Below are 23345 nucleotides of genomic sequence, written 5' to 3' on the forward strand. Positions count from 1 at the left end.
TTACAGTAGCAGGTCACAGTCAGTCTACCACTACAGTAGAGACAATACTGTCTCTGTGCTGTTAGCAGGTCACAGTCAGTCTACCACTACAGTAGAGACAATACTGTCTCTGTGCTGTTAGCAGGTCACAGGTCAGTCTACCACTACAGTAGAGACAATACTGTCTCTGTGCTGTTAGCAGGTCACAGTCTACCACTACAGTAGAGACAATACTGTCTCTGTGCTGTTAGCAGGTCACAGTCAGTCTACCACTACAGTAGAGACAATACTGTCTCTGTGCTGTTAGCAGGTCACAGTCTACCACTACAGTAGAGACAATACTGTCTCTGTGCTGTTAGCAGGTCACAGTCTACCACTACAGTAGAGACAATACTGTCTCTGTGCTGTTAGCAGGTCACAGTCAGTCTACCACTACAGTAGAGACAATACTGTCTCTGTGCTGTTAGCAGGTCACAGTCAGTCTACCACTACAGTAGAGACAATACTGTCTCTGTGCTGTTAGCAGGTCACAGTCAGTCTACCACTACAGTAGAGACAATACTGTCTCTGTGCTGTTAGCAGGTCACAGTCTACCACTACAGTAGAGACAATACTGTCTCTGTGCTGTTAGCAGGTCACAGTCTACCACTACAGTAGAGACAATACTGTCTCTGTGCTGTTAGCAGGTCACAGTCTACCACTACAGTAGAGACAATACTGTCTCTGTGCTGTTAGCAGGTCACAGTCTACCACTACAGTAGAGACAATACTGTCTCTGTGCTGTTAGCAGGTCACAGTCTACCACTACAGTAGAGACAATACTGTCTCTGTGCTGTTAGCAGGTCACAGTCTACCACTACAGTAGAGACAATACTGTCTCTGTGCTGTTAGCAGGTCACAGTCTACACTACAGTAGAGACAATACTGTCTCTGTGCTGTTAGCAGGTCACAGTCTACCACTACAGTAGAGACAATACTGTCTCTGTGCTGTTAGCAGGTCACAGTCTACCACTACAGTAGAGACAATACTGTCTCTGTGCTGTTACTCACAGTCTAGTAGACAATACTGTCTCTGTGCTGTTAGCAGGTCACAGTCTACCACTACAGTAGAGACAATACTGTCTCTGTGCTGTTAGCAGGTCACAGTCAGTCTACCACTACAGTAGAGACAATACTGTCTCTGTGCTGTTAGCAGGTCACAGTCAGTCTACCACTACAGTAGAGACAATACTGTCTCTGTGCTGTTAGCAGGTCACAGTCAGTCTACCACTACAGTAGAGACAATACTGTCTCTGTGCTGTTAGCAGGTCACAGTCACCACTACAGTCTACCACTACAGTAGAGACAATACTGTCTCTGTGCTGTTAGCAGGTCACAGTCAGTCTACCACTACAGTAGAGACAATACTGTCTCTGTGCTGTTAGCAGGTCACAGTCAGTCTACCACTACAGTAGAGACAATACTGTCTCTGTGCTGTTAGCAGGTCACAGTCTACCACTACAGTAGAGACAATACTGTCTCTGTGCTGTTAGCAGGTCACAGTCTACCACTACAGTAGAGACAATACTGTGCTGTTAGCTGTGCTGTAGAGACAATACTGTCTCTGTGCTGGTCAGGTCAGTCTACCACTACAGTAGAGACAATACTGTCTCTGTGCTGTTAGCAGGTCACAGTCAGTCTACCACTACAGTAGAGACAATACAGTAGAGACAATCTCTGTGCTGTTAGCAGGTCACAGTCAGTCTACCACTACAGTAGAGACAATACTGTCTCTGTGCTGTTAGCAGGTCACAGTCAGTCTACCACTACAGTAGAGACAATACTGTCTCTGTGCTGTTAGCAGGTCACAGTCTACCACTACAGTAGAGACAATACTGTCTCTGTGCTGTTAGCAGGTCCCAGTCAGTCCAGAACAGGAAACAGTGAACAGAGATGTTAATCGTTCTCTTCCAGAACCTTCACATCACTTCCTCCTGTGACACTACTTGTCTGGCTGCTAGAATTCTCACTTTATTTGATTTGATTTTTACCTTTATTTAACTAGGCAAGTCAGTTAAAGAACAAATTCTGATTTTCAATGACGGCCTGGGAACAGGCTACCTGCCGCCCCACGTCTCTGTCCACTACCATATAACCTGCTTTCAGACGGTTAAATCAAACACACACACATTTAAATGAATTTACATCAAATCAAATCAAATGTATTTATATAGCCCTTCGTACATCAGCTGATATCTCAAAGTGCTGTACAGAAACCCAGCCTAAAACCCCAAACAGCAAGCAATGCAGGTGTAGAAGCACAGTGGCTAGGAAAAACTCCCTAGAAAGGCCAAAACCTAGGAAGAAACCTAGAGAGGAACCAGGCTATGTGGGGTGGCCAGTCCTCTTCTGGCTGTGCCGGGTGGAGATTATAACAGAACATGGCCAAGATGTTCAAATGTTCATAAATGACCAGCATGGTCAAATAATAGTAAGGCAGAACAGTTGAAACTGGAGCAGCAGTTTATAGTTGATCTCCGTGTGATCTGACTGTTTTGGTATTCGCTATGACTTGATGATATCGATGTCCTGCACTGTAAACATAATGTCTTGATGTGACAATGTTTTTATTATTTTATCGCAGGTTTAAGATCCTGTGGCTCACACTGTGCCAGCTGCACAATGAGTTCATCATTGAGGTGAGTGTAGGCCTCACAGGCCATGCTGGCGTGTTGCGTCTACCACATATCACTCCTCCACTTCTCTGTCCCTTGTCCTAGTTCCACTGCTCTGTCCCTTGTCCTAGTTCCACTGCTCTGTCCCTTGTCCTAGTTCCACTGCTCTGTCCCTTGTCCTAGTTCCACTACTCTGTCCCTTGTCCTAGTTCCACTACTCTGTCCCTTGTCCTCTAGTTCCACTACTCTGTCCCTTGTCCTAGTTCCACTACTCTGTCCCTTGTCCTAGTTCCACTGCTCTGTCCCTTGCTCTCTAGTTCCACTGCTCTGTCCCTTGTCCTAGTTCCACTGCTCTGTCCCTTGCTCTCTAGTTCCACTGCTCTGTCCCTTGTCCTAGTTCCACTGCTCTGTCCCTTGTCCTAGTTCCACTGCTCTGTCCCTTGTCCTAGTTCCACTACTCTGTCCCTTGTCCTAGTTCCACTGCTCTGTCCCTTGTCCTAGTTCCACTACTCTGTCCCTTGTCCTAGTTCCACTACTCTGTCTTGTCTGTCCACTTGTCCCTTGTCCTAGTTCCACTGCTCTGTCCCTTGTCCTAGTTCCACTGCTCTGTCCCTTGTCCTAGTTCCACTGCTCTGTCCCTTGTCCTAGTTCCACTACTCTGTCCCTTGTCCTAGTTCCACTGCTCTGTCCCTTGTCCTAGTTCCACTACTCTGTCCCTTGTCCTAGTTCCACTACTCTGTCCCTTGTCCTAGTTCCACTGCTCTGTCTCTTGTCCTAGTTCCACTACTCTGTCCCTTGCTCCCTAGTTCCACTGCTCTGTCCCTTGTCCTAGTTCCACTGCTCTGTCCCTTGTCCTAGTTCCACTGCTCTGTCCCTTGTCCTAGTTCCACTACTCTGTCCCTTGTCCTAGTTCCACTGCTCTGTCCCTTCCTAGTCCACTACTAGTTCCACTACTCTGTCCCTTGTCCTAGTTCCACTACTCTGTCCCTTGTCCTAGTTCCACTGCTCTGTCCCTTGTCCTAGTTCCACTACTCTGTCCCTTGCTCCCTAGTTCCACTGGTCTGTCCCTTGTCCTAGTTCCACTACTCTGTCCCTTGCTCCCTAGTTCCACTGGTCTGTCCCTTGTCCTAGTTCCACTACTCTGTCCCTTGTCCCTAGTTCCACTACTCTGTCCCTTGTCCTAGTTCCACTACTCTGTCCCTTGTCCTAGTTCCACTGCTCTGTCCCTTGTCCCCTAGTTCCACTGCTCTGTCCCTTGTCCTAGTTCCACTACTCTGTCCCTTGCTCCCTTCCACTGTTCCACTACTCTGTCCCTTGTCCCTAGTTCCACTACTCTGTCCCTTGTCCTAGTTCCACTACTCTGTCCCTTCCACTGCTCCCTAGTTCCCCTGGTCCACTACTCTGTCCCGTGTCCTAGTGTCCTTCCACTGCTCTGTCCCTTGTCCTAGTTCCACTACTTGCTCCCTAGTTCTGGTCTGTCCCTTGCTCCTAGTTCCACTGTCCCTTGTCCCTAGTTCCTTGGTCTGTCCCTTGTCCTAGTTCCACTGGTCTCTGTCCCTTGTCCTAGTTCCACTACTCTGTCCCTTGTCCTAGTTCCACTACTCTGTCCCTTGCTCCCTAGTTCCCCTGGTCTGTCCCTTGTCCTAGTTCCACTACTCTGTCCCTTGCTCCCTAGTTCCACTGCTCTGTCCCTTGCCCAGGTTCCACTACTCTGTCCCTTGTCCTCTAGTTCCACTACTCTGTCCCTTGTCCTAGTTCCACTACTCTGTCCCTTGTCCTAGTTCCACTACTCTGTCCCTTGTCCTAGTTCCACTACTCTGTCCCTTGTCCTAGTTCCACTGCTCTGTCCCTTGCTCTCTAGTTCCACTGCTCTGTCCCTTGTCCTAGTTCCACTGGTCTGTCCCTTGCCCTAGTTCCACTACTCTGTCCATTGCTCCCTAGTTCCCCTGGTCTGTCCCTTGCCCTAGTTCCACTACTCTGTCCATTGCTCCCTAGTTCCCCTGGTCTGTCCCTTGCTCCCTAGTTCCACTGGTCTGTCCCTTTTCTCTTAGCCCAGTTAGAGGACCTCAGCCCATGTTACCTTGGCCTTTCTGAAAAGACTTTGAGACTGACAGCAGAAAAACCTGTTGTTGTTCCCGACAGACAGTATGTCTAGAAGACAGTATGTCTAGAAGACAGTATGACTAGAAGACAGTATGTCTAGAAGAGTGTTAGGGAGAGTGTTCTCTCTCTCTTCCCCTTTTGGAGCCCATATCATCTCAGTTGTTATTCCCACTTGACTTCCCATAGAGGAGTGACATCCCTGGGGTTCTGTCTTCTTCTTCTTCTCTCCTCAGTTCCTTCCTGTCTACACTCCATCAGAAGAGGAGAAGAACAACCCGGCTCTGTTTGCTCACAACGTCAGGCGCTCTGATGGGCCCCATCACAGACTACTGATGGCCAAGTGAGTCCTGGGACACACAGATACACACACAGACACTTGGCCTCCCATAGGCCTTCATGGGGCCTGACAGATGCCTCAGCTCTCAGGCTGCCGTGCTTAGAAACACCAGCCTAGAGACTGTAGGATACCAAAGTATGTTAGTCTAATGTGTGTGGCTGGTGTAAATTTAAGTTCAACAGCTTCTAGTTTGTTGATTCTAGATGGCCCCATCACAGACTACTGGTTAACTCTCTCCTCATGCTCTAGTCTAACTGTCTACTGTTCCTCAGGGCTCTAGATGGCCCCATCACAGACTACTGGTTAACTCTCTCCTCATGCTCTAGTCTAACTGTCTACTGTACCTCAGGGCTCTAGATGGGCCCCATCACAGACTACTGGTTAACTCTCTCCTCATGCTCTAGTCTAACTGTCTACTGTACCTCAGGGCTCTAGATGGGCCCCATCACAGACTACTGGTTAACTCTCTCCTCATGCTCTAGTCTAACTGTTAACTCTACTCATGCTCTAGGTTCTGTTCCTCAGGGCTCTAGATGGGCCCCATCACAGACTACTGGTTAACTCTCTCCATGCTCATGCTCTAGGGCTCTAACTGTCACAGACTACTGTTCCTCAGGGCTCTAGATGCTCTAGATGGGCCCATCACAGACTACTGGTTAACTCTCTCCTCATGCTCTAGTCTAACTGTCTACTGTACCTCAGGGCTCTAGATGGGCCCATCACAGACTACTGGTTAACTCTCTCCTCATGCTCTAGTCTAACTGTCTACTGTACCTCAGGGCTCTAGATGGCCCCATCACAGACTACTGGTTAACTCTCTCCTCATGCTCTAGTCTAACTGTTCCTCAGGGCTCTAGATGGGCCCCATCACCCCTCGACTCAACAGATCAGGGCTTTGCTGGTTGTTTGACTAGTTGAATCAGGTGTAAAGGTATGAAACGGCTGGGGGTCACGAGGAGGACCGCTTCTGAAAACACTGGACTAGAGGCCTGTATATCAGACCTTATCCTAGTTCACACTCTGTTTTAAGTCTCCTATCCTTCCTCTCCAGGGCCCTGGACATCCCCATTACTGACTACTCGTTTGAAGACTGTCAACTGGCCATGGCTGAGGGTCAGCTCAGACTCCCTGTTGACACCTGCCTGCTGGAGTTCGCCAAGCTGGTCCGGAGACTGGGGTGAGGTTGAACCCCAGAATGTAGAGACTGTATTAATGGGTTGATGTTACCTGGTCAGGTTGAACCCCAGAATGTAGAGACTGTATTAATGTGTTGATGTTACCTGGTCAGGTTGAACCCCAGAATGTAGAGACTGTATTAATGTGTTGATGTTACCTGGTCAGGTTGAACCCCAGAATGTAGAGACTGTATTAATGGGTTGATGTTACCTGGTCAGGTTGAACCCCAGAATGTAGAGACTGTATTAATGTGTTGATGTTACCTGGTCAGGTTGAACCCCAGAATGTAGAGACTGTATTAATGGGTTGATGTTACCTGGTCAGAACCCCAGAATGTAGAGACTGTATTAATGTGTTGATGTTACCTGGTCAGGTTGAACCCCAGAATGTAGAGACTGTATTAATGGGTTGATGTTACCTGGTCAGGTTGAACCCCAGAATGTAGAGACTGTATTAATGTGTTGATGTTACCTGGTCAGGTTGAACCCCAGAATGTAGAGACTGTATTAATGTGTTGATGTTACCTGGTCAGGTTGAACCCCAGAATGTAGAGACCCTGTATTAATGTGTTGATGTTACCTGGTCAGGTTGAACCCCAGAATGTAGAGACTGTATTAATGTGTTGATGTTACCTGGTCAGGTTGAACCCCAGAATGTAGAGACTGTATTAATGTGTTGATGTTACCTGGTCAGGTTGAACCCCAGAATGTAGAGACTGTATTAATGTGTTGATGTTACCTGGTCAGGTTGAACCCCAGAATGTAGAGACTGTATTAATGTGTTGATGTTACCTGGTCAGGTTGAACCCCAGAATGTAGAGACTGTATTAATGTGTTGATGTTACCTGGTCAGGTTGAACCCTGGTCAGAATGAATGTAGAGACTGTATTAATGTGTTGATGTTACCTGGTCAGGTTGAACCCCAGAATGTAGAGACTGTATTAATGTGTTGATGTTACCTGGTCAGGTTGAACCCCAGAATGTAGAGACTGTATTAATGTGTTGATGTTACCTGGTCAGGTTGAACCCCAGAATGTAGAGACTGTATTAATGTGTTGATGTTACCTGGTCAGGTTGAACCCCAGAATGTAGAGACTGTATTAATGTGTTGATGTTACCTGGTCAGGTTGAACCCCAGAATGTAGAGACTGTATTAATGTGTTGATGTTACCTGGTCAGGTTGAACCCCAGAATGTAGAGACTGTATTAATGTGTTGATGTTACCTGGTCAGGTTGAACCCCAGAATGTAGAGACAGTATTAATGTGTTGATGTTACCTGCTCAGGTTGAACCCCAGAATGTAGAGACTGTATTAATGTGTTGATGTTACCTGGTCAGGTTGAACCCCAGAATGTAGAGACAGTATTAATGTGTTGATGTTACCTGGTCAGGTTGAACCCCAGAATGTAGAGACAGTATTAATGTGTTGATGTTACCTGCTCAGGTTGAACCCCAGAATGTAGAGACTGTATTAATGTGTTGATGTTACCTGGTCAGGTTGAACCCCAGAATGTAGAGACAGTATTAATGTTACCTGGTCTGGTTGAACCCCAGAATGTAGAGACTGTATTAATGTGTTGATGTTACCTGGTCAGGTTGAAGCCCCAGAATGTAGAGACTGTATTAATGTGTTGATGTTACCTGGTCAGGTTGAAGCCCCAGAATGTAGAGACAGTATTAATGTGTTGATGTTACCTGGTCAGGTTGAAGCCCCAGAATGTAGAGACTGTATTAATGTGTTGATGTTACCTGGTCAGGTTGAACCCCAGAATGTAGAGACTGTATTAATGTGTTGATGTTACCTGCTCAGGTTGAAGCCCCAGAAAGTGGAGAAGGTACTGCAGGAGTTTGGGAACAGAGCCAGGAAGATGGAGGGAGAGAAGCTGGGTCTGGAAGCCTTTGCCCACTACCTTGATGTCCCTGTGTCAGACATGCTCAGAGACATCTTCTCCCTCTTCAACGAGGTAAGGACACGCACTGAATATAATATCATCCCATTAGACGCTTTGAAGGCCGAAGTTACAAGTTTCTCAACTTCCCAAAACTCAGGAAACAGAAATATATGTTCCCTATATTGTGTATTTTAATTTTGAAATAAAGATTTAGATATTAGATTTCAATATTAGATTTAGATATTAGATTTAGATATTATACACCAGATTTAGACACTAGATTTAGATATTATACACTAGATTTAGACACTAGATTTAGATATTATACACTAGATTTAGATATTATACACTAGATTTAGACATTATACACTAGATTTAGATATTATACACTAGATTTAGACATTATACACTAGATTTAGATATTATACACTAGATTTAGACATTATACACTAGATTTAGACATTATACACTAGATTTAGACATTAGATTCAGACATTAGATTTAGATATTATACACTAGATTTAGACATTATACATTAGATTTAGATATTATACACTAGATTTAGACATTATACATTAGATTTAGATATTATACACTAGATTTAGACATTATACACTAGATTTAGATATTATACACTAGATTTAGACATTATACACTAGATTTAGATATTATACACTAGATTTAGACATTATACACTAGATTTAGATATTATACACTAGATTTAGACATTATACACTAGATTTAGACATTATACACTAGATTTAGACATTATACACTAGATTTAGACATTATACACTAGATTTAGACATTATACACTAGATTTAGATATTATACACTAGATTTAGACATTATACACTAGATTTAGATATTATACACTAGATTTAGACATTATACACTAGATTTAGATATTATACACTAGATTTAGACATTATACACTAGATTTAGATATTAGATTTAGACATTATACACTAGATTTAGATATTATACACTAGATTTAGATATTATACACTAGATTTAGATATTAGATTTAGACATTAGATTTAGACATTATATTTAGACATTATATTTAGATATTATACACTAGATTTAGACATTATACACTAGATTTAGATATTAGATTTAGACATTATACACTAGATTTAGATATTATACACTAGATTTAGATATTAGATTTAGACATTAGATTTAGACATTATATTTAGACATTATATTTAGACATTATACACTAGATTTAGACATTATACACTAGATTTAGACATTATACACTAGATTTAGATATTATACACTAGATTTAGACATTATACACTAGATTTAGACATTATACACTAGATTTAGACATTATACACTAGATTTAGACATTAGATTTAGACATTAGATTTAGACATTATATTTAGACATTATATTTAGATATTATACACTAGATTTAGACATTATACACTAGATTTAGACATTATACACTAGATTTAGACATTATACACTAGATTTAGACATTATACACTAGATTTAGATATTATACACTAGATTTAGACATTATACACTAGATTTAGATATTATACACTAGATTTAGATATTATACACTAGATTTAGATATTATACACTAGATTTAGACATTATACACTAGATTTAGATATTATACACTAGATTTAGACATTATACACTAGATTTAGATATTATACACTAGATTTAGATATTATACACTAGATTTAGACATTATACACTAGATTTAGACATTAGATTTAGATATTATACACTAGATTTAGATATTATACACTAGATTTAGACATTATACACTAGATTTAGATATTATACACTAGATTTAGATATTATACACTAGATTTAGACATTATACACTAGATTTAGACATTATACACTAGATTTAGACATTAGATTTAGATATTATACACTAGATTTAGACACTAGATTTAGATATTATACACTAGATTTAGATATTATACACTAGATTTAGATATTATACACTAGATTTAGATATTATACACTAGATTTAGATATTATACACTAGATTTAGATTTAGATATTATACACTAGATTTAGATATTATACACTAGATTTAGATTTAGATATTATACACTAGATTTAGATATTATACACTAGATTTAGATATTATACACTAGATTTAGATATTATACACTAGATTTAGATATTATACACTAGATTTAGATATTAGATTTAGATATTATACACTAGATTTAGATATTAGATTTAGATATTATACATTAGATTTAGATTTAAACATTATACACTAGATTTAGATATTATACACTAGATTTAGATATTATACACTAGATTTAGATTTAGATATTATACACTAGATTTAGACATTAGATTTAGATATTATACACTAGATTTAGATATTATACACTAGATTTAGATATTATACACTAGATTTAGATATTATACACTAGATTTAGACACTAGATTTAGATATTATACACTAGATTTAGATATTATACACTAGATTTAGACACTAGATATTATACACTAGATTTAGATATTAGATTTAGATATTATACACTAGATTTAGACATTAGATTTAGATATTATACACTAGATTTAGACACTAGATTTAGATATTATACACTAGATTTAGATATTATACACTAGATTTAGACACTAGATATTATACACTAGATTTAGACATTAGATTTAGATATTATACACTAGATTTAGACATTAGATTTAGATATTATACACTAGATTTAGACACTAGATTTAGATATTATACACTAGATTTAGATATTATACACTAGATTTAGACACTAGATATTATACACTAGATATTATACACTAGATTTAGATATTATACACTAGATTTAGATTTAGATATTATACACTAGATTTAGATATTAGATTTAGATATTAGATTTAGATATTATACACTAGATTTAGATATTATACACTAGATTTAGATATTATACACTAGATTTAGATATTATACACTAGATTTAGATTTAGATATTATACACTAGATTTAGATATTATACACTAGATTTAGACACTAGATTTAGATATTATACACTAGATTTAGATATTATACACTAGATTTAGATATTATACACTAGATTTAGATTTAGATATTATACACTAGATTTAGATTTAGATATTATACACTAGATTTAGATATTATACATTAGATTTAGATAGTATACACTAGATTTAGATATTATACACTAGATTTAGATATTATACATTAGATTTAGATATTATACATTAGATTTAGATATTATACACTAGATTTAGATATTATAGACTAGATTTAGATATTATACACTAGATTTAGATATTATACACTAGATTTAGATATTATACACTAGATTTAGACATTAGATTTAGATATTATACACTAGATTTAGATTTAGATATTATACACTAGATTTAGACATTATACACTAGATTTAGATATTATACACTAGATTATACACTAGATTTAGATATTATACACTAGATTTAGATATTATACACTAGATTTAGATATTATACACTAGATTTAGATATTATACACTAGATTTAGATATTATACACTAGATTTAGATATTATACACTAGATTTAGATATTATACACTAGATTTAGATATTATACATTAGATTTAGATATTATACACTAGATTTAGACATTAGATTATACATATTATAGACTAGATTTAGATATTATACACTAGATTTAGATATTATACACTAGATTTAGATATTATACACTAGATTTAGATATTATACACTAGATTTAGACATTAGATTTAGATATTATACACTAGATTTAGATTTAGATATTATACACTAGATTTAGACATTATACACTAGATTTAGACATTATACACTAGATTTAGATATTATACACTAGATTTAGATATTATACACTAGATTTAGATTTAGATATTATACACTAGATTTAGACATTATACACTAGATTTAGATTTAGATATTATACACTAGATTTAGATATTATACACTAGATTTAGATTTAGATATTATACACTAGATTTAGACATTAGATTTAGATATTATACACTAGATTTAGATATTATACACTAGATTTAGATTTAGATATTATACACTAGATTTAGATATTATACACTAGATTTAGATATTATACACTAGATTTAGATATTATACACTAGATTTAGACATTATACACTAGATTTAGATATTATACACTAGATTTAGATATTATACACTAGATTTAGATATTATACATTAGATTTAGATATTATACATTAGATTTAGATATTATACACTAGATTTAGATATTATACACTAGATTTAGATTTAGATATTATACACTAGATTTAGACATTAGATTTAGATATTATACACTAGATTTAGACATTAGATTTAGATATTATACACTAGATTTAGATATTATACACTAGATTTAGATTTAGATATTATACACTAGATTTAGACATTAGATTTAGATATTATACACTAGATTTAGACATTAGATTTAGATATTATACACTAGATTTAGATATTATACACTAGATTTAGATATTATACACTAGATTTAGATATTATACACTAGATTTAGATATTATACACTAGATTTAGATATTATACATTAGATTTAGATATTATACATTAGATTTAGATATTATACACTAGATTTAGATATTATACACTAGATTTAGATATTATACACTAGATTTAGATATTATACACTAGATTTAGATATTATACACTAGATTTAGATATTAGATTTAGATATTATACACTAGATTTAGATTTAGATATTATACACTAGATTTAGACATTATACACTAGATTTAGACATTATACACTAGATTTAGATATTATACACTAGATTTAGATATTATACACTAGATTTAGATTTAGATATTATACACTAGATTTAGACATTATACACTAGATTTAGATATTATACACTAGATTTAGATATTATACACTAGATTTAGATTTAGATATTATACACTAGATTTAGACATTAGATTTAGATATTATACACTAGATTTAGATATTATACACTAGATTTAGATTTAGATATTATACACTAGATTTAGATATTATACACTAGATTTAGATATTATACACTAGATTTAGATATTATACACTAGATTTAGATATTAGATTTAGATATTATACATTAGATTTAGATATTATACACTAGATTTAGATATTATACACTAGATTTAGATATTATACACTAGATTTAGATATTATACACTAGATTTAGATATTATACACTAGATTTAGATTTAGATATTATACACTAGATTTAGATATTATACACTAGATTTAGATTTAGATATTATACACTAGATTTAGATTTAGATATTATACACTAGATTTAGATTTAGATATTATACACTAGATTTAGATATTATACACTAGATTTAGATTTAGATATTATACACTAGATTTAGATATTATACACTAGATTTAAATATTATACACTAGATTTAGATTTAGATATTATACACTAGATTTAGATTTAGATATTATACACTAGATTTAGATTTAGATATTATACACTAGATTTAGATTTAGATATTATACACTAGATTTAGATATTATACACTAGATTTAGACATTAGATTTATTATACACTAGATTTAGACATTAGATTTAGATATTATACACTAGATTTAGACATTAGATTTAGATATTATACACTAGATTTAGACATTAGATTTAGATATTATACACTAGATTTAGATATTATACACTAGATTTAGACATTAGATTTAGATATTATACACTAGATTTAGATATTATACACTAGATTTAGATATTATACACTAGATTTAGACATTAGATTTAGATATTATACACTAGATTTAGATATTATACACTAGATTTAGATATTATACACTAGATTTAGATTTATATTATAGATTTAGATTTAGATATTATACACTAGATTTAGATTTATTATACACTAGATTTAGATATTATACACTAGATTTAGATATTATACACTAGATTTAGATATTATACACTAGATTTAGATATTATACACTAGATTTAGACATTATACACTAGATTTAGATATTATACACTAGATTTAGATATTATACACTAGATTTAGATATTATACACTAGATTTAGATATTATACACTAGATTTAGACACTAGATTTAGATATTATACACTAGATTTAGATATTATACACTAGATTTAGATATTATACACTAGATTTAGATATTATACACTAGATTTAGATATTATACACTAGATTTAGACATTAGATTTAGACATTAGATTTAGATATTATACACTAGATTTAGATTTAGATTTAGACATTAGATTTAGATATTATACACTAGATTTAGATTATTATACATTAGACATTAGATTTAGATATTATACACTAGATTTAGATTTAGATTTATACACTAGATTTAGATATTAGATTTAGACATTTTAGATTTAGAGATTAGATTTAGATATTATATTTATACACTAGATTTAGATATTATACACTAGATTTAGATATTATACACTAGATTTAGATATTATACACTAGATTTAGATATTATACACTAGATTTAGATATTATACACTAGATTTAGATTTAGACATAGATTTAGATATTATACACTAGATTTAGATATTATACACTAGATTTAGATATTATACACTAGATTTAGACTAGATTAGACACTAGATTTAGACATTAGATTCAGACATTAGATTTAGATATTAGATTTAGACATTAGATTTAGACATTAGATTTAGACATTAGATTTAGACATTAGATTTAGACATTAGATTTAGACATTAGATTTAGATATTAGACATTAGATTTAGACATTAGATTTAGATATTATACACTAGATTTAGACATTAGACATTAGATTTAGACATTATACACTAGATTTAGATATTATACACTAGATTTAGACATTAGATTCAGACATTAGATTTAGACATTAGACATTAGATTTAGATATTAGACACTAGACATTAGATTTAGACATTAGATTTAGACATAGATTTAGACATTAGACAGACATTAGATTCAGACATTAGACATTAGATTTAGACATTAGATTTAGACATTAGATTCAGACATTAGATTTAGACATTAGACATTAGATTTAGACATTAGATTTAGACATTAGACACTAGATTTAGACATTAGATTTAGACATTAGATTTAGACATTAGACATTAGATTTAGACATTAGACATTTCAGACATTAGATTTAGACATTAGATTTAGACATTAGATTTAGACATTAGATTAGATTTAGACATTAGATTTAGACATTAGACATTAGATTTAGACATTTTAGACATTAGATTTAGATTTAGACATTAGATTCAGACATTAGATTTAGACATTAGACATTAGATTCAGACATTAGATTAGATTCAGACATTAGATTCAGACATTAGATTTAGATTCAGACATTAGATTCAGACATTAGATTCAGACATTAGATTTAGACATTATACATTAGATTCAGACATTAGACATTAGATTTAGATTCATTAGATTCAGACATTAGACATTAGATTTAGACATTAGACATTAGATTCAGACATTAGATTTAGACATTAGATTCAGACATTAGATTCAGACATTAGACATTAGATTTAGACATTAGATTTAGACATTAGACATTAGATTCAGACATTAGACATTAGATTTAGACATTAGATTCAGACATTAGATTCAGACATTAGACATTAGATTCAGACATTAGATTCAGACATTAGATTCAGACATTAGACATTAGATTCAGACATTAGATTCAGACATTAGATTCAGACATTAGATTCAGACATTAGATTTAGACATTAGATTCAGACATTAGATTCAGACATTAGACATTAGATTCAGACATTAGACATTAGATTCAGACATTAGACATTAGATTCAGACATTAGACATTAGGTTTAGACATTAGATTTAGACATTAGATTCAGACATTAGATTCAGACATTAGATTCAGACATTAGATTCAGACATTAGATTTAGACATTAGATTCAGACATTAGATTTAGACATTAGATTCAGACATTAGATTCAGACATTAGATTTAGACATTAGATTCAGACATTAGATTCAGACATTAGATTCAGACATTAGGTTCAGACATTAGATTCAGACATTAGTTTCAGACATTAGACATTAGATTCAGACATTAGATTCAGACATTAGACATTAGATTCAGACATTAGACATTAGATTTAGACATTAGATTCAGACATTAGATTCAGACATTAGATTTAGACATTAGATTTAGACATTAGATTCAGACATTAGATTCAGACATTAGATTCAGACATTAGATTCAGACATTAGATTCAGACATTAGATTCAGACATTAGACATTAGATTCAGACATTAGATTCAGACATTAGATTCAGACATTAGACATTAGATTCAGACATTAGACATTAGATTCAGACATTAGATTCAGACATTAGATTCAGACATTAGATTCAGACATTAGATTCAGACATTAGACATTAGATTCAGACATTAGATTCAGACATTAGATTCAGACATTAGACATTAGATTCAGACATTAGACATTAGATTCAGACATTAGGTTTAGACATTAGATTCAGACATTAGATTCAGACATTAGACATTAGATTTAGACATTAGATTTAGACATTAGACATTAGATTCAGACATTAGACATTAGATTTAGACATTAGATTCAGACATTAGATTCAGACATTAGACATTAGATTCAGACATTAGACATTAGATTCAGACATTAGACATTAGATTCAGACATTAGATTCAGACATTAGATTCAGACATTAGATTCAGACATTAGATTTAGACATTAGATTCAGACATTAGATTCAGACATTAGACATTAGATTCAGACATTAGACATTAGATTTAGACATTAGATTCAGACATTAGATTTAGACATTAGATTCAGACATTAGATTCAGACATTAGACATTAGATTCAGACATTAGACATTAGATTCAGACATTAGACATTAGATTCAGACATTAGACATTAGGTTTAGACATTAGATTTAGACATTAGATTCAGACATTAGATTCAGACATTAGATTCAGACATTAGATTCAGACATTAGATTTAGACATTAGATTCAGACATTAGATTTAGACATTAGATTTAGACATTAGATTTAGACATTAGATTCAGACATTAGATTTAGACATTAGATTCAGACATTAGATTCAGACATTAGATTCAGACATTAGGTTCAGACATTAGATTCAGACATTAGTTTCAGACATTAGACATTAGATTCAGACATTAGATTCAGACATTAGACATTAGATTCAGACATTAGACATTAGATTTAGACATTAGATTCAGACATTAGACATTAGATTTAGACATTAGATTCAGACATTAGATTCAGACATCAGATTCAGACATTAGACATTAGATTTAGACATTAGATTCAGACATTAGATTTAGACATTAGATTCAGACATTAGATTCAGACATTAGATTTAGACATTAGATTTAGACATTAGATTCAGACATTAGATTTAGACATTAGATTTAGACATTAGATTCAGACATTAGATTTAGACATTAGATTTAGACATTAGACATTAGATTCAGACATTAGATTCAGACATTAGACATTAGATTCAGACATTAGACATTAGATTCAGACATTAGACATTAGATTCAGACATTAGACATTAGATTCAGACATTAGATTCAGACATTAGATTCAGACATTAGATTCAGACATTAGATTTAGACATTAGATTCAGACATTAGATTCAGACATTAGATTCAGACATTAGATTCAGACATTAGATTCAGACATTAGATTCAGACATTAGACATTAGATTTAGACATTAGATTCAGACATTAGATTCAGACATTAGATTCAGACATTAGATTCAGACATTAGATTCAGACATTAGACATTAGATTCAGACATTAGATTCAGACATTAGATTCAGACATTAGATTCAGACATTAGACATTAGATTCAGACATTAGATTCAGACATTAGATTCAGACATTAGATTCAGACATTAGACATTAGATTCAGACATTAGATTCAGACATTAGATTCAGACATTAGATTTAGACATTAGATTCAGACATTAGATTCAGACATTAGACATTAGATTCAGACATTAGATTCAGACATTAGATTCAGACATTAGATTCAGACATTAGATTTAGACATTAGATTCAGACATTAGACATTAGATTCAGACATTAGATTTAGACATTAGATTTAGACATTAGATTCAGACATTAGATTCAGACATTAGATTCAGACATTAGATTCAGACATTAGATTCAGACATTAGATTTAGACATTAGATTCAGACATTAGATTTAGACATTAGACATTAGACATTAGATTCAGACATTAGATTCAGACATTAGATTCAGACATTAGATTCAGACATTAGACATTAGATTCAGACATTAGATTCAGACATTAGATTCAGACATTAGACATTAGATTCAGACATTAGATTCAGACATTAGATTCAGACATTAGATTCAGACATTAGATTCAGACATTAGATTCAGACATTAGATTCAGACATTAGATTCAGACATTAGACATTAGATTCAGACATTAGATTCAGACATTAGATTCAGACATTAGATTCAGACATTAGATTCAGACATTAGATTCAGACATTAGATTCAGACATTAGATTCAGACATTAGACATTAGATTCAGACATTAGATTCAGACATTAGACATTAGATTCAGACATTAGATTCAGACATTAGATTCATTAGATTCAGACATTAGACATTAGATTCAGACATTAGATTCAGACATTAGATTCAGACATTAGACATTAGATTCAGACATTAGATTCAGACATTAGATTCAGATTTAGACATTAGATTCAGACATTAGATTCAGACATTAGACATTAGATTCAGACATTAGATTCAGACATTAGATTCAGACATTAGATTCAGACATTAGATTCAGACATTAGACATTAGATTCAGACATTAGATTCAGACATTAGACATTAGATTTAGACATTAGACATTAGATTCAGACATTAGATTCAGACATTAGATTCAGACATTAGATTCAGACATTAGATTCAGACATTAGACATTAGATTCAGACATTAGATTCATTAGATTCAGACATTAGATTCAGACATTAGACATTAGATTCAGACATTAGACATTAGATTCAGACATTAGACATTAGATTCAGACATTAGATTCAGACATTAGATTCAGACATTAGATTCAGACATTAGATTCAGACATTAGATTCAGACATTAGACATTAGATTCAGACATTAGATTCAGACATTAGACATTAGATTCAGACATTAGACATTAGATTCAGACATTAGATTAGATTCAGACATTAGATTCAGACATTAGATTCAGACATTAGATTCAGACATTAGATTCAGACATTAGATTCAGACATTAGATTCAGACATTAGACATTAGATTCAGACATTAGATTCAGACATTAGATTCAGACATTAGATTCAGACATTAGATTCAGACATTAGACATTAGATTCAGACATTAGATTCAGACATTAGACATTAGATTCAGACATTAGATTCAGACATTAGATTCAGACATTAGATTCAGACATTAGACATTAGATTCAGACATTAGACATTAGATTTAGACATTAGATTTAGACATTAGATTCAGACATTAGATTCAGACATTAGACATTAGATTCAGACATTAGATTCAGACATTAGATTTAGACATTAGATTTAGACATTAGATTCAGACATTAGATTCAGACATTAGATTCAGACATTAGATTCAGACATTAGATTTAGACATTAGATTCAGATATTAGATTCAGACATTAGATTCAGACATTAGATTCAGACATTAGATTCAGACATTAGATTCAGACATTAGACATTAGATTCAGACATTAGACATTAGATTCAGATATTAGATTCAGACATTAGACATTAGATTCAGACATTAGATTTAGACATTAGACATTAGATTCATACATTAGATTCAGACATTAGATTCAGACATTAGATTCAGACATTAGACATTAGATTCAGACATTAGATTCAGACATTAGATTCAGACATTAGATTTAGACATTAGATTCAGACATTAGATTCAGACATTAGACATTAGATTCAGACATTAGATTCAGACATTAGATTCAGACATTAGATTCAGACATTAGATTTAGACATTAGATTCAGACATTAGACATTAGATTCAGACATTAGATTTAGACATTAGATTTAGACATTAGATTCAGACATTAGATTCAGACATTAGATTCAGACATTAGATTCAGACATTAGATTTAGACATTAGATTCAGACATTAGATTTAGACATTAGATTCAGACATTAGATTCAGACATTAGACATTAGATTCAGACATTAGATTCAGACATTAGATTCAGACATTAGATTCAGACATTAGACATTAGATTCAGACATTAGATTCAGACATTAGATTCAGACATTAGACATTAGATTCAGACATTAGATTCAGACATTAGATTCAGACATTAGATTCAGACATTAGATTTAGACATTAGATTCAGACATTAGATTCAGACATTAGACATTAGATTCAGACATTAGATTCAGACATTAGATTCAGACATTAGATTCAGACATTAGATTTAGACATTAGATTCAGACATTAGATTTAGACATTAGATTCAGACATTAGATTCAGACATTAGACATTAGATTCAGACATTAGATTCAGACATTAGACATTAGATTCAGACATTAGACATTAGATTCAGACATTAGATTCAGACATCAGATTCAGACATTAGACATTAGATTCAGACATTAGATTCAGACATTAGATTCAGACATTAGATTCAGACATTAGACATTAGATTCAGACATTAGATTCAGACATTAGACATTAGATTCAGACATTAGATTCAGACATTAGATTCAGACATTAGATTCAGACATTAGATTCAGACATTAGACATTAGATTCAGACATTAGATTCAGACATTAGACATTAGATTTAGACATTAGACATTAGATTCAGACATTAGATTCAGACATTAGATTCAGACATTAGATTCAGACATTAGATTCAGACATTAGACATTAGATTCAGACATTAGATTCAGACATTAGACATTAGATTCAGACATTAGACATTAGATTCAGACATTAGACATTAGATTCAGACATTAGACATTAGATTCAGACATTAGATTCAGACATTAGATTCAGACATTAGATTCAGACATTAGACATTAGATTCAGACATTAGACATTAGATTCAGACATTAGATTCAGACATTAGACATTAGATTCAGACATTAGACATTAGATTCAGACATTAGACATTAGATTCAGACACTAGATTCAGACACTAGATTCAGACATTAGATTCAGACATTAGATTCAGACATTAGATTCAGACATTAGATTCAGACATTAGATTCAGACATTAGACATTAGATTCAGACATTAGATTCAGACATTAGATTCAGACATTAGATTCAGACATTAGATTCAGACATTAGATTCAGACATTAGATTCAGACATTAGACATTAGATTCAGACATTAGATTCAGACATTATACACTAGATTCAGACATTAGATTCAGACATTAGATTCAGACATTAGATTCAGACATTAGACATTAGATTCAGACATTAGACATTAGATTTAGACATTAGATTTAGACATTAGATTCAGACATTAGATTCAGACATTAGACATTAGATTCAGACATTAGATTCAGACATTAGATTTAGACATTAGATTTAGACATTAGATTCAGACATTAGATTCAGACATTAGATTCAGACATTAGATTCAGACATTAGATTTAGACATTAGATTCAGATATTAGATTCAGACATTAGATTCAGACATTAGATTCAGACATTAGATTCAGACATTAGATTCAGACATTAGACATTAGATTCAGACATTAGACATTAGATTCAGATATTAGATTCAGACATTAGACATTAGATTCAGACATTAGATTTAGACATTAGACATTAGATTCATACATTAGATTCAGACATTAGATTCAGACATTAGATTTAGACATTAGACATTAGATTCAGACATTAGACATTAGATTTAGACATTAGATTCAGACATTAGACATTAGATTCAGACATTAGATTCAGACATTAGACATTAGATTCAGACATTAGACATTAGATTCAGACATTAGATTCAGACATTAGATTCAGACATTAGATTCAGACATTAGATTCAGACATTAGATTCAGACATTAGATTTAGACATTAGATTCAGACATTAGATTCAGACATTAGATTCAGACATTAGACATTAGATTCAGACATTAGATTCAGACATTAGATTCAGACATTAGATTTAGACATTAGATTCAGACATTAGACATTAGATTCAGACATTAGATTCAGACATTAGACATTAGATTCAGACATTAGATTCAGACATTAGATTCAGACATTAGATTCAGACATTAGACATTAGATTCAGACATTAGACATTAGATTCAGACATTAGATTCAGACATTAGACATTAGATTCAGACATTAGACATTAGATTCAGACATTAGACATTAGATTCAGACATTAGACATTAGATTCAGACATTAGATTCAGACATTAGACATTAGATTCAGACATTAGATTTAGACATTAGATTCAGACATTAGATTCAGACATTAGATTCAGACATTAGATTTAGACATTAGACATTAGATTCAGACATTAGATTAGATTTAGACATTAGACATTAGATTCAGACATTAGACATTAGATTCAGACATTAGATTTAGACATTAGACATTAGATTCAGACATTAGATTCAGACATTAGATTCAGACATTAGATTCAGACATTAGATTCAGACATTAGATTCAGACATTAGATTTAGACATTAGATTCAGACATTAGATTCAGACATTAGATTCAGACATTAGACATTAGATTCAGACATTAGATTCAGACATTAGATTTAGACATTAGATTCAGACATTAGACATTAGATTCAGACATTAGATTCAGACATTAGACATTAGATTCAGACATTAGATTCAGACATTAGATTCAGACATTAGACATTAGATTCAGACATTAGACATTAGATTCAGACATTAGATTCAGACATTAGACATTAGATTCAGACATTAGACATTAGATTCAGACATTAGACATTAGATTCAGACATTAGATTCAGACATAGATTCAGACATTAGATTCAGACATTAGATTCAGACATTAGATTCAGACATTAGATTCAGACATTAGATT

General features: G+C 33.2%; 1 protein-coding gene across 1 annotated transcript in view; it reads left to right on the top strand.

The window, feature by feature from the left end:
* Positions 1 to 6124: 6124 nt before the first annotated feature.
* Positions 6125 to 23345, top strand: part of LOC124027692 (lysophosphatidylcholine acyltransferase 1-like) — a gene marked incomplete at its 5' end in the record, with an annotated part of 31345 nt that continues 14124 nt past the window's right edge. The window contains 2 exon segments of the mRNA XM_046340059.1: positions 6125 to 6250; positions 8059 to 8212. Of these exon segments, the coding sequence (XP_046196015.1) occupies positions 6125 to 6250; positions 8059 to 8212 (280 nt within the window).

This window comes from Oncorhynchus gorbuscha, unplaced genomic scaffold, assembly GCF_021184085.1.
Source record: "Oncorhynchus gorbuscha isolate QuinsamMale2020 ecotype Even-year unplaced genomic scaffold, OgorEven_v1.0 Un_scaffold_3478, whole genome shotgun sequence".
Lineage (NCBI taxonomy): Eukaryota > Metazoa > Chordata > Actinopteri > Salmoniformes > Salmonidae > Oncorhynchus > Oncorhynchus gorbuscha.